At 41.7% G+C, this 13,383-nt stretch overlaps 3 protein-coding genes across 4 annotated transcripts in view; 1 reads left to right on the forward strand and 2 right to left on the reverse strand.

Moving 5' to 3' along the window:
- The first annotated feature begins 4,416 nt into the window (after positions 1-4,416).
- Positions 4,417-13,383, forward strand: part of LOC122396593 (protein unc-13 homolog 4B) — a 31,294-nt gene continuing 22,327 nt past the window's right edge. For both annotated transcript variants that reach the window (XM_043395135.1, XM_043395136.1), the window contains exon 1: positions 4,417-4,471. In XM_043395135.1, coding sequence (XP_043251070.1) covers positions 4,437-4,471 — 35 coding nt within the window. In that variant the 5' untranslated portion in view covers positions 4,417-4,436. The remainder of the gene's footprint in view (positions 4,472-13,383) is intronic.
- LOC122396595 (trypsin 3A1-like) lies at positions 8,320-9,564 on the reverse strand. The gene is made up of 5 exons (XM_043395147.1): positions 9,484-9,564; positions 9,319-9,416; positions 9,172-9,254; positions 8,749-9,025; positions 8,320-8,624 (listed from the first exon to the last, which is right to left on the reverse strand). The coding sequence occupies exons 1-5, from the start codon at positions 9,515-9,517 to the stop codon at positions 8,340-8,342; spliced, it is 777 nt and encodes a 258-aa protein (XP_043251082.1). The 5' UTR covers positions 9,518-9,564; the 3' UTR covers positions 8,320-8,339.
- LOC122396594 lies at positions 10,137-12,891 on the reverse strand. The gene is made up of 5 exons (XM_043395146.1): positions 12,792-12,891; positions 12,203-12,672; positions 11,186-11,898; positions 10,667-11,019; positions 10,137-10,565 (listed from the first exon to the last, which is right to left on the reverse strand). Exons 1-5 carry the CDS (start codon positions 12,826-12,828, stop codon positions 10,225-10,227), a joined length of 1,914 nt encoding a protein of 637 aa, XP_043251081.1. The 5' UTR covers positions 12,829-12,891; the 3' UTR covers positions 10,137-10,224.

Raw genomic sequence — 13,383 nt, forward strand, 5'->3', positions numbered from 1 at the left:
TCAGTACCTCGGAAAACCTCTAAGGAGCTTAAGCTCAAGGGCGAGAGCTTAATTACGTCCAGGTTTTATACGTCGTGTTGACTTTTCCCCCTTCATCACCGTCTTACTTGGTTTCTTGCTGCATCCTCCGATGTATCATAATTATACGAGCGTCTTACTATGAATTCCAAGGATCGGTCGCCGAATACCGATCACAGAGGCAAATCACGTCGCATTTCGAATAATTATTGAGCAACGAATTCTTGACAAATACAAGCTGCGTATTTTATCATGGCCTTTTGCATCGAAGTGCAAAGGCACAGCAACTCCTACCGATAGGAAAATAGAGTTCATATTAATGGACGACGCAAAAAGTTCCCTGAACCCATTATGAAGTTGGGATTGAGCTATAAATCCCAAATTTACTTCGACCGCTGTTTGGATATATTTTAGAAAACCGAACAATAGATCTGTGTAATTACATCGTATATTTCCCGAGTTGCTAAGTTCGCGTGCAAGTTCCGGGGCGGTTCAAAAGACGCGCGTACAACGACGCCGTAAAATTAAACGCGAGATTGAATTTTTCATGGCCGACGTCTCGCGATTCAAACTACAAAGTGTCGTTAAAAGTATATCATCGCGGTAACACTCGCTCGGAATACACATTTTTGTTCGTCGATTGATAAAAAGAAATACTTAACATGCTCGACTTTTCCCGGGTCATCGTTTAATTAAAATAAAAATAATTTATATACAGAGACGAATATACACTATATTCCATTCTTCTGGAGATAATCAAATTGTTATTGAGTTACGATTTTTTAAGGAATTTTTTTCTCGAAAGTGGGTAGGATTTCGGGGGTATGTCTATTCACCAAAAATGCTTATAATTCACCCCTCTAGCTAAAAATAATTTTTTTAGAACGTTTTAAAATTGTTAAGAATCTATTAAAAAATGTTTAGCGAATTTGTGAGTTTTATTGCGCGCCTATTCGTTCGTTATTCCTGCTCCGAACCAAGCTGTGAGTTTAAGAAGGTTAAGAATCATTGCTCTAGCGTCTGGAGCTTTCGCTGAAATCGTTCCACCCTGTTCGCACTACATTCAGAGTCGGTAATTATTAGCTTTCGAGTGGAAGGAGCTTGCCCGCTGCTGGCAGTATTGAACGAGATTAGCGACAAATGTTTAAATTAAATGGGTAGCGGAGCACCAGGGGACGGGCGTGGGAGGGGGGAAGATTGGAAAGAATTTCTATTGAAACTCGATACCCCATCCTCCCCAAAGCCCCGGGCCAAATGACTTGCGACTCACCCTTATTACGGGCGGAAATTTATCACGGAAATTTCGGAGAGTATTTTACCCGGATAATTGCTCCGCTTTATAAGAGCAGCCCTTACGTGCCAATATAGAAGGCGAAGACGACGATCCCGGGTCGAGAGTTTCGTTCGCTTCGGCGGATCTCCCTTCGGCCGAGTTCGCCTTCCGTACTGTCTTTAATTAGTCGCGGGGCGTTAAAAATGAACACGCCCGGATGCGCGACTAATTTCATCCGCGCGATTATGGCCGTGTTTGTCGAGTCGAATTACTCAGAGGAAGTCGAGTCCTTTTCTTTGCCTTCTCCAATCGAGGACGACCGTGAAAATTCTTTTACGCAAATTGCTTTCCAAGTTTACACCGATTATTAATTAAAATCCTCGACATCGTGGATATTCTACTGGTAACAAAAATGGTAGACCTCTGATCTTTTTTTTAAAAATTCTCCCCTTCATTTTCGATGTTCTTTCGGCGTTACGCCCTTCCAGGTTGCACCGTCGACACTGGGACATCCTGTCCACGACCAAACTCGTCCAGCATCCCAAAGAAGCTCGCAGGGATGCTCTGGCGCGACACCATCGCTGCTCCCAAAAGCGATGACGCAAATTGACTCCGTCGCGTCGATCAATCTCTGTTACGGCCTCGCAGCGCGCCAGGATTTCTCGATAATCGCGGGATCATTAATAAAGCAAACGAACCTCGCAAATTGCCTCGAAAATCGAACATTACCGTAATGTCGAGACACGCGGGCTCGAAAACGGCGAAGAAAGGACGGGGGGATGGTAGGTAAAATCCAGAAACACGGTCGCGCGGGCGCAAACAGCCCCCGGTTTCGATGTAGATGTCACAGAGAAACGCGCGCAAAACGGACGCAGTCCCGTTCCTGGTTTCTCCGACGCATTCTGCCGCCTTACTCCACCCTCTCGCGTCCACCCCCCACCCGGACAGCTACGGTTCTCGTTCCACGCGCGATATTAAAGCCATGGCAATTAACGGTGGGGGTTGCGCGAGAGGGTAGAGGCCGAGGGCGACAGTTTCAGCCAGCTTTCGCAGTCGTCCGACTGGTGGGGCTGCCACGGATATGATTGGCTGTCAGAGGGGTTAATCCCAGGCCCGGCCACACCCCGACACGTCTCAATCCACCCTACCCCATACCCCCGATTTTCCGAAGGTTTTGCAGCACCAGCGCCGGTTCCGTTCGCGGGAGGGGGACGTCTTTTGGGGGAACGCAAGGTGGATTGATTGAGATCTTTGGTACAGCGACTGGGCTGCTAGGAAAATCTTGATGGACTCTTTTAGGGTTAACGTGTGCCGAGAAAGTGCCTGCTAATTGGCAGAAACATTAGAGCCTAGCTGCGTCGGATTCCGGAGGATACGATCGTTTAACTGGAGGCAAATTTTGAGGCGTCGATGGAGCATGTGTTTTTGAAATTCATAATTCATAGTCCTTGTTAGATAACGTATTACACGTGTTAATAATTTCTGAGAATTTGACCCCCTAACTATGGAGGTTTTACTGTCTTCAATGCAAATGCTTTATACTTCGTCTTACTTTTTATGAAGAACAAATAATTCTCTTATCAGGTTTATCTTGAATACTGACAAGAATGCGCGGAAGGAAAAAAATTCCGGTTGTTACGCGAGATAACCTTCGCCGGAGGAATTATGTATTGACTGTATCTAACAGCACGGTGCAATTTATTTTTTTATTGTAACTGTATTGTAATCAATTCTAACCTAGAATACTGTTCGATTAAAAAAATTATTCGAATAAAATTTGAAGAGACCAAGTTTTGGAGGTTGGCATCGCTAAATGTGTAGCTGTTTAAGAAACTATCAAAGACTCTCGGCCAGGTAATATTTTATAGAACGTCGGAAGAGTTTGCGTCGTATTTTTAAAGATGGCGGCCAACTTAATAACACGTAGTTAGAGGTAAAATTTTGATGAGAGATGAAAGTAGATCCCCGACCTCTAATAAGAGTCGCGGTAATAAAAATCCCTAGGTACAAAGAGAGAGAGAGAGTGGAGGGGGAAGGAACACAGAAGAAGGAAGCAGGAATTCCGGAACGCACGAAACAGGGAAGGCTTGATGAGCGAGGAGGTAAGGATTTTTCGTTCGAAAGATCAAAAGGGGGTAATAACGTTATGGAGCCAGTTCCTTACTTTAATGCGGTATGCTGGCAATTCTATTTAATCTGATTTCTGGTTGCGAACGAGACTCGTTAAGACCACTACTGTCGAATAGTTCGCGTGGCTGCTCGATGCCTCGAGCTACACAACTCGCCAAGTTTCCCCAGTGACATAATGAAATTTAAATGGATATTCATTTACCAAAGTAACGTGGACATCGTTCCACTCTTTTCTCTATTAAATATGTTGGTTATCAAAAATAGGAAAATAGAAGCTATAGGACAGTTCTTACATTCGATTACGAGTCGCTCGAAATATGATGGCGATCTTTGAAATTCCAAAAATTAATTTTTACACGCTTTTCTTGTGAACCAAATCTACGAAGGCGTAAAAAAAAGACTTAACGAATAGCGTGGCAGGGATATTCTCTAAAAGTTTCAAACAGACGAGTCAAGTATTTCTCGAAAAACCGTGTCGATTTCAAAGAACGAGTTAACAATCGTCCGACAATTTGAGTAAAGCTGCACGAGACTGGCGAATGGCGCAATTAGTGCGTCAACTACGGGGAATCGAACGTAATAATTGCTTAAAGCAGTTCACGAGCTTTGTTCTTGTGAAAAAAAATACCAAAATAGATGGTACCCAAGTGTTCAGGCGTACGTAATCGGTGACGGGATAGCAACTCCGACGGACACGGTTTTGTTGACCAAACCTGAACGCGACACGTTACGTGTAATGTTTTCACCCCACTTGCGACACCTTATAATTCATCTTTCACGGCTGACGGCTGCGTCCAGGTGGGGACATTGTTTCTATGAGCACAATAAGGCGGCTTCCTCGCTAATAGTCGCGTCCATGATAGTTTTCGGTGTGCTGCAAACGATCTGATGAACATTATCCAGTGAAAATTACTTACTATCCGCAGAGATGCTGTCCTGGATAGGCTTCAAACGAAAGCATGCGTATCAACCGAAGGTTGCTTACGATGCCTACGAGGACAAATGGATTAAGACCATGCCAAAGGTGCTTTGCGTGGGAGTCAGACCCATGTAAGTACAAACTACAACGTCATTGCAATAAACAGATTGCATTTTTGCCACTGTTGATGATGGTACAAATAGATCTTGTTTTAAATATACGGCATAGTAATATATGACCAAAATTACTTATTAAATTTCAATGTATTGCAATCTTCTATTGTGATTAATTGTTTTAACTGTAAAAATATGTTCAGATTTGGGACGAATGTTTTCGATCTAATGGTCATTATAAGGTCAATATATTATAGACAGTTCAATTTATTTGTTCTAAATATCGTTTCGGATGCAAACAAAACATTTATGACCTTGAAATCTCAGAAAACGACCTTGACTAGAGAACGTTGCATAATATTTACCTGTACCAAGCAAGCAATGTTTTCCTTAGGAAATACTTGGGTACATCACCATGAATGGACACCCTGTATATTGCACCAAGAAAATAGTGTTGAATATTTACCATTAAAATAAATGAAAAAGTTTAAATAATCATTTTAAGCACGAGCCTACATCGAACATTTATAAAAGACATTGGAATGATTATCAAAACTCGTCTGAGCAAACAGCTTTTACGAATTCCAAAACAATGTGCTCTTCGTATTATAATTATCGTTAAAAGATTGTCGCTGATAAGAACAATTTATCACAGTCAGTGTTCCACAGAGTTTATTTAAGTGCTATAACGATTCAAAGAGGCAAACCATTATTGTCAACAGGCTGTCTATTTTCAGAATAATTCTTTTTTAATAATGCGAGACCTTGTGTTCCATTTAAACTAAATTCATTTGTTTTTTTTAAAAGATTACGTAATATTTAATGACACCTTCGAAATCTATGACATCGCAGAAAACCTCTTTAATCCGTGTAATCGCCGCGGAAAAATACTCAAACAAGTAGCGTACTCGAACCTCCTACCATGGATTTTCTTTCGTGCCTCTGTGTAAAAGGTGACAATTGAAAGGATAATGGCTGCAATTGTTTCCTCGAAGGTCCTAGTTCGATAATAGTCGATAATCGTCGTCGATAACAATCGTTCTCGCGCCGATTGTCTGCTCGGGGTGTTCTCTGGTGACGTCATTGCAATTTTTACTATCGACGTTACGCATTATTGGTCAATTCGCGATGTTGTCTTGGTTTTTTCCTAATTAATGCACGATGATGGAAGTTTTGATACCTGGAAAGTGCAGTATCACTCTCTGGGAAATCACGATAAGTTGCTGTTTATAAAGGCTGATCCAAAAGTGGTCTTACATCTTGAAATATAATTTTCACTCGCCGTAACATTTGCACCGTCCAAACGAATAGACCAGTCGTTTTCTGGAGTTCTTTTTCCAATCATGATGAAGCATTCAAAGTATTTAGGGTGGCCTGGTTGGGTGGGACACCCTGTACAGGGGCAGACCGGGGATTTCTGATCAGGAACAATCTCGGGTGCCCCTACTCCGTGCACTCGGGCTTATGGTCGCTTAGACAACGTGCATACTCGGTGAATATTTACCGACGACTGCTCAGTTCTACTCTCACGTGCGGGAGGCTCACACGGGGCGCACTATGCCACGAAATTAATCGGAATTATAAACAATCGAAACGGAACTCTTGCGAATACAACGCTCTGGTGGAGGTACGGAACTTCTACATGGCGCAATTTGAAATAAACAACGAAAATAATATAATACACGTTGCAATTAAGTAATCCGTTCGAACGATGTTGACCGATTTAGTGAAACTGAGGCGAAGACGCAGGAGATGTTCCAGTGTACCGAATATTGAAAATCAAGACGTCGCAGAGACTGAAAAGTCGTGTGATTCGATCGAGTACAGAGAGAAATACTTGGGGAATAGAAATCTTTCGATAATGACCGACGACGTGCCCGATTTGTGCCCGAAAAACAACACGAAGTCGACCAGGATGCAACCAAGAACCAACCCTTTGACGAAATTGACGATTAAAAAGTCCACCGATCGTGATGTTACCGTTCGCGTCGGGGAACTGTCTGTGATCCCAAATTTGGATTGGCAACCAGTGGACCGTAACAACGTCACTGACAGCGCGAAGATCAACAGCGTGTCGCAGAAGTATGGCAGCCCTAAATGCAGCAGCACGTGGTTCTTGAAGTTCAGGCGTCAGGTGCTGAGGAGCTTGCAGAACAAAGTTTATCCCGCTGTGGCTGCAGGGTGAGTTCCTGGAAACGTTCGCCATTTATGGTTTTATTGGTCAAATACCTTCGTTGTACTTTTTAAATTGGACGAGATCAAAAATGGGGCTTGAAATCACGTTTGAATATTTTTTATATCCCCCCCTCTGCGTCGAAAAAGGGCCTTTTCTCGTTAAAATTGGTAGTTTCTTTTATTAATTGTTAATAGGATTTAAGTCTAGTGATTCTAGTGATTTATCTAGGCGATAAACCCTTCATTTTGGTATCACATATTATGTGTTTAGAGCGATACTTGAGACGTGATTTCTTTGCGTAGGTTGTATTGGCCGACAGATTTTTAAATTTGTATTATTCGGCCCTTTTCAAAGACAGTTTGTCGACCCCTGGTTTAGACGAGTCTTTTATCTAACCTAGCGATAAATAGACGGATGTGATAGTGGGCTTCTCACGGTCTGGTACGAAGACACCTTGCACGTGGCCGGGGAGTTTAAAGACCTTCGATCCACCGGTGGAAAAGCAGTCGCGGTGACTAGGTAGGGTAACCTGCGTGGGTGAGTCATTCGAGTAAATGACAGCGAGCTGGTAACGCTCGCGTGCCCACCGTCGAACAATAACAGTCGAAACACCGGACACGTTCCGTTCACGGAATATTTAAGCGATTCATCGAGTTTTAAAATCGAGGTGACGGGGATCTTCAACACCGGTCGCCATCTTGACACGTCGACGATCTCGTGGCGCCAATTTGTACCATCTGGACCAACGTTACAATTAGAGATCAAATCTCATGTCGAATGTTACTTATAATTATATTCTGCAAACGTTAATTGGTTCAGAAAGCTGTCCCAAGCTGTTCCTTTCCAAAAACAATTGTCAGTTCATCGATTTAAATTAGCAGAAGTTGACGCATAAATTCAATTATCGTTTTAGAAAGTAAATAAATCGCTGTTGATTGGCGCCCTTCGTATAAAATTGTTCCCTTCTGTGTGGTTTTACGATCGAAAATGGTGATTCTCGCGTCGGCGTTTATGCGTGCCGATAATACGAAGCGGCGCGTGCACAATAGATTCTAATTACATATTACTCGAGGGATTCGAACTTCATTCAGCCCTAAGTACACGGTACGTGCGTCGTGTGGCTGTGTTCGCGGCAGGATCTTGCGCAGAACGTGCGTAATGGACTTCCGGTGAGCATCGAACCTGAACACGCCGGGGTCCACGCTTTCTGTCCTTCTTGGAAACCATTGTTTTCAAGCTATACCTTGACACATGATTGTCTAATCGTTTAACAGACTGTAGATTCATAATACTTAACACGTTAGCAACCACACATTCTGAACAGACTACTATCTGCCTGCTGAGAATTTATAAAAATTCTCAAATTATCTCACGAAAATAAATCCAGATGTCCTTTACCAATTTACGATCGGTGGCTTCGTTTTCGAGATACAGGCAAACAAAGTTTAGTGGCGTGATTCTCGACGGACGCCATCTTTGTCTCAATCAGCTGATCGCGTGGCGCCACTTGTACTTCGCGCGTAAAAACTTTGAATGCTTATATCTCGAAAACGAAGCATCAGATTGCAAAACGGTAAAGGACTTTTCGATTTCCCATCCCACGAGAAATTTGTTTTTAAATCAATTAAATGATTTAAGGAGGTGAAACATCATAAGTCTTGCAATTTATTTATTTCAAATACGTCTTCGATTCATTTTTGCTGCTTTCGATTATAGATTTGTGACTTTCCTGATCCAGCCACGATAGTACGAGACTTTCGTGTAAACCCCTGACACCACGCCACACTTTTGGCCAAAGGATACGATTCCATAAATAGTGTTTTTACTTGCCAACGGGCCTCCCGAGTCCCCGTAACACGAGTCCTTTCCGTAACTTCCGTAACAGAGATGCTGTTCTTCTTTCACGAGAGTATTGTACTCCGGAGATTCGTCGACGCAAATTTCGTACGGCGTTCGACGAACGTAGACACCCATCAGGGCATTGCTTATGCTTGTCTAGAAGAAAATCGTGGATCTATTAAAAAATTTGGACGTTATTTTATCGAAAATACAATTAAATTTTTGTATAAATCCGAACTCTGACCCTTAAAACGGAGTAACCAAGGAGAAAGGAACTCACGTCGCTTCGAAAATCAATGTAACCCCAGCCACAGACGTACAGTTTACGAGGCGGCTGGCTGAACTCGTCGGGCAGCCGAACAACCCTAACTGAATTCGAAAATCGAAAAGGTGGCCATACTTGGAATAACGCGATGTCGTGATAGAACATGCTGGAAAACCAATACAGAAACGTCGTGTCGTTGTACGCGTACAAGTTAGTAATTCTGTGCAACGATCCTCCATAAGGCGTATTTGACCCGGCGCGTACGTAATAATCTGCTATGTCATCTGAAACCCTGGACATTATAATATGAAACATTAAATGTAACTATTTTATTATATCGAACACAAAGTAAATTAAAAATTGCATAATATTAACAACTATAAAATTAGAATTAACACCACTGAAATTGCAACATTTTCTTGGTACTATGGAACTCACAGACAGTGAAGAGCAGTGATGGCCCATTTTCGAGACAGTATACTGGCACCGCACACGAATCCTTGAGAATTATGCAAAGACAGCTGAAATCATTATCGTTATTCTCGACGTATTACAAATTTGCATGAAAAACAAAATTAATTGTACCATGAATGGACGCTGGCTTATGTGAACGGGTCGTCCTCCGATAATTTTTGTCTTTGCAACGCAATTGACATTTTTTATTCTCGTTGTGATCGCGAACCCTGTACATACACAAGGTGACCTTTGATATAATTAAAAGAGAATCTGTAGGAAATAAACAATACTTACACATTAAGTAGAGAATCGTTGTTCCAGCGCGCATTCTATTATACTTACCACTCGCGCGAATATGTTAAATAAATCTGTGTGACAAACAGAACGCTCTGCATCTTCTGAAACAATAAAAGTTACGTTGCAATACGTTCGGAGAATTTATTGCTATTATTATCTGCAAGAACTGAGCCCGAACGCGTTAAAAGCATAATGTATAAATTATGCAGTATCTGTGATTTATGACAGAATTTTATGGCTCCATTAAAATGACTCTTTTTTCAAAGTTTATTTATTATTGTTCTACCTCTTTAAATTAACAAATATGGAGTGGACAATTCCTTATGGCATTATTGTTTCAAAGATTTCGAGCAAAAAATAAATCATATTTTAGTATTTTATTTTCTCTATTTTGTTCACTTTTATTCAAATTAATTTAAAATTTATAAATATGAGTGATTTGCCAAATCTCATGATTATTTTTACGTAACTATTAAAAGACATATGATGAATTGAAAGTAAAAGATTGTTAAAGGGGAAACAATTTTTATTTTGCAATAAATCAATGCTTTCCAATTAAATAAATATTTCTTCTTAGTATCTATGTACAAAGTTGGGTTAAAATAATTTATTCGTTTTTTATTTAAATTTCTAATTTTATTATTTGCGCTCGTTAACGTCGATACAGCTATTTTATTTACTACATTATTTCTTCATCCACCTGGAAAAATAATTCTCGATCCTTTTAAAAGGATCGGATCAATTTTTGCGAATATTTGACGTGATGTTTTCATAAAATTGGAGGACTAAAAAATCCTCTACAATCGGATCAAAATCTTGATTCTCCACAAAGGGCAGCGATCTGCGCGTGCGTCTCAATTCGTCGTCAAACTCCATGGAACTCTGTCCGCCATTGGTGGGCTGTCCAAAGCAGAACAAAGTGGAAACAAAGCCCATAGTTTCCATGAACATTGTAACCAACAGAAGATTATTCGCCAGACAAGCCAACATGCTTTTGTCGTTCGTGCTCCTAAGTCTGCTAACGCGATTCATGGACGCCATTAAATCGTTCATGGAGGCGTCCACCTCTTTCATAACCTCTGGAATAAAAATTTTAATTCGAATTTTACGTTAAATTAACTTTCATTTTTTAATATCGTGAAACATATTGTAATTGTTTCCTCATTTTCGTTATATTAACCAGCTTTAGAACGAGTTACAGCAACATGACGCCAGCCACTTTCAGAACTGTCCTCCATATTGGAGTCTTCGTTTTCGTTCGACGCTTCGACCGCCGTGCTTGCGTCTGGCGACGATTGTATATTTTCACTGTTCGCGCCGCCATGGAGCTCCAGCAGGTTATTCATCCACTCCATCATGCTGGAAAAAATCCTCACGTGGCTCTGCCAAGTCTCGTTAAAAGTGACTTTGATCCCGTTTATGAGTACTTTCTCAAACTCTGTTGCAGAACGATGCATCTTCCCTATTGCACCGAACGTTCTCGCGAATACGCCATTTTTGTACATTCGTAGTGCCTTGGAGACTTCTTTGTACCTAAATAAACGTCAATTCTTAAGTGTAAGAGGTTAATTTTTAATCGAGGTCCATTTCTTTCCAAACTAAAGTCAGAAGAAGAGTCTGTGACAATTCCTCAGGCAATACTGTACCTCTTCCATTCTTACCGTACAAAGGATATTAAAAAATCTCTAATTGCGCTAACCTTGCTGCGGCTGTCTTGTCTTTCCCGCCGGGAGTTGACAGTCTCTTCAATTTCTTTAGTCCCTCGTCGTAAATTCCGAAACACTGATACAACTCATCAACGAACTTAAGCCCCAATTGGCTGCCGGACAAAGTGTCGCCCAAATCATCAGCAGCTCTGTGCAGAGGCGATCGTTTCGGTATCTTCTTATCCAGGATCCTCTCGAACACATATTTCAACTTCTGTTTGGCCGTCCTCGGCGTTCCGCGGTTGGTTTTGCAAGACACCATCACCTTTCCCTGCTCGTCCGAGTGAATCTTGCAGTCGCTCAACCGTTGGATCGCCTTCATCCACGATTTCTCCTCGACGTCCTCTTTGCTCTGTTGCCTCATGCTGTACAAACACCTTTCTAGGTCCTGCACGTCGCGCATGCAATCTTCGAAATTAATTCCCTCGGCCTTCATGATGGAAAAACAAAGGGCAACGCGCCAGGACCCGCGTCTCCTTCGACTTTTGTTGTCTAACAATGCCCCACCCGCGCTGGACCTCAGAGTCCTCACTACAACGTCTGGTGGATGCCTAGTCAGATTGAGGAAGGCTCGATTGAGGACGAAGGACCTTCTGAACCCTCCTTTTGACAGCTGCAGGAGACACTGGGACAGCCTGTCGCCAAAGTCTGCTGCGTCATACACGACGCCTAGGAACTGGAAGCTGCCATCTTGTTGAGTCAATTCCTAAAATGGTTCTTCGTTATGAAGCAAACAATTGGGGAGGTTTTTTGATGAGGATGCTTGCAAAAATGTTGGTCTTGGTGTCCGTACTGAGTTAGATACTTAAGTACTTAAATGTTCTAGGTGTTATAGGTCCCTTATGAACCCCCCAAAATTAAGGATATTACTTGAAAAAACTATGCAATTTAACCTCTTGACTGCAGAAGACTATGATGCAAGCACAAAATAGTGCAAAACAAGCTTGAAAAACGTTATATTCGAGTTTGACACTACCCAGAACGATAAACGTCTTAAACTTTGGACAGACCTTGCTTCCCTGTGTCGTGGCATTGGGTCCACCGGCAAGCAGATCAATTTCACCCTCGATCTCGTTGATCATGTTCCCCAGATCGCGCAACAGATATGCTCCCTGCAGCAACGTTTCAGAAAACCAATCCTCGGACAGCGAAACATTGTTCGAGGCTTGTTCGTAGCGACGAACAGTGGTCCTCAGTCCGCAATCTTTAGCAAATTGCATTAGCCTTTTGCGCACCGAGTCGCACATTTCTCGAATCGTTGATTGCACATCGTCCTCCTTGAATCTTCTTGTTAGTATAATCGGCCTCTTCACAGGCTCCGCTATTTTGGTTAGAAAGCGTCGAATCGTCTTCTCCAAGGGTTGCACTTGCTTTGGATTCACCAAAACTAACCCTCGATTCGACCCTTTTTGGACATCTGCGAGGGAAGGGGCGGAATCTTTTCGATCGAAGCGTTCTGAGATCGATGATCGTACAAGAGCTGCATACAGTTAGAAAATTATCTTATTTGAGCTATTGTTTTTTTAAATTTTAGAAGAATCCTGACTGGATTTATTAAATATCTAAAGAAAATTGGATCCTTTGTTTTTCTATACTTACCTAGAAACAGCAGAAGGAGAATGGTTTTAAGGAACATGGTGAACACAGCTCAAAGCTCTATGCCTTTGTGTCATTGTTTTTCTCTAAATTGTCTCTGCTATATATAATTTTATTTGACTTTTGGAGCAGTCGTTTGCGATATGTTTGAAATATTGCAGCATTTTGTCGCTTGAGACGATTTTTAGAACCGAGTCGGTATCGTAACACGTCCGGGAAAAAATATTGGTTGGAGATAAAGGAGTAACAATAGATAGCATTCGTGAATTATAATACGAAGCGGTAATAGTTGAATGACGCAATTCTTTTATTTCTCTGAAACTTCGTTTATTGAGCCGCTAAATTTATTTAAGTATCGCTACAATGTAGTACGAAATAAAGATGGCGGTGTGCGTAGGTAAATCCGCGTCCCTAATGAAGAAAATGGCGACTCCACGCCTGCGCTTGGGACATCGAACAATTCCCATTATACCCGATTAAATATTACATAATCGTTATTATATTATTCCAAAGAATCCATGGAACTAAGAAACAGTATAAAAATAACAGAGATTCAAATTAAAACAGAGAAGATTGGGGGATCGTCGACATTCTA

This window comes from Colletes gigas, unplaced genomic scaffold (genome assembly GCF_013123115.1).
Source record: "Colletes gigas isolate AHSC1104 unplaced genomic scaffold, ASM1312311v1 Colletes_gigas_Sc00007, whole genome shotgun sequence".
NCBI lineage: Eukaryota > Metazoa > Arthropoda > Insecta > Hymenoptera > Colletidae > Colletes > Colletes gigas.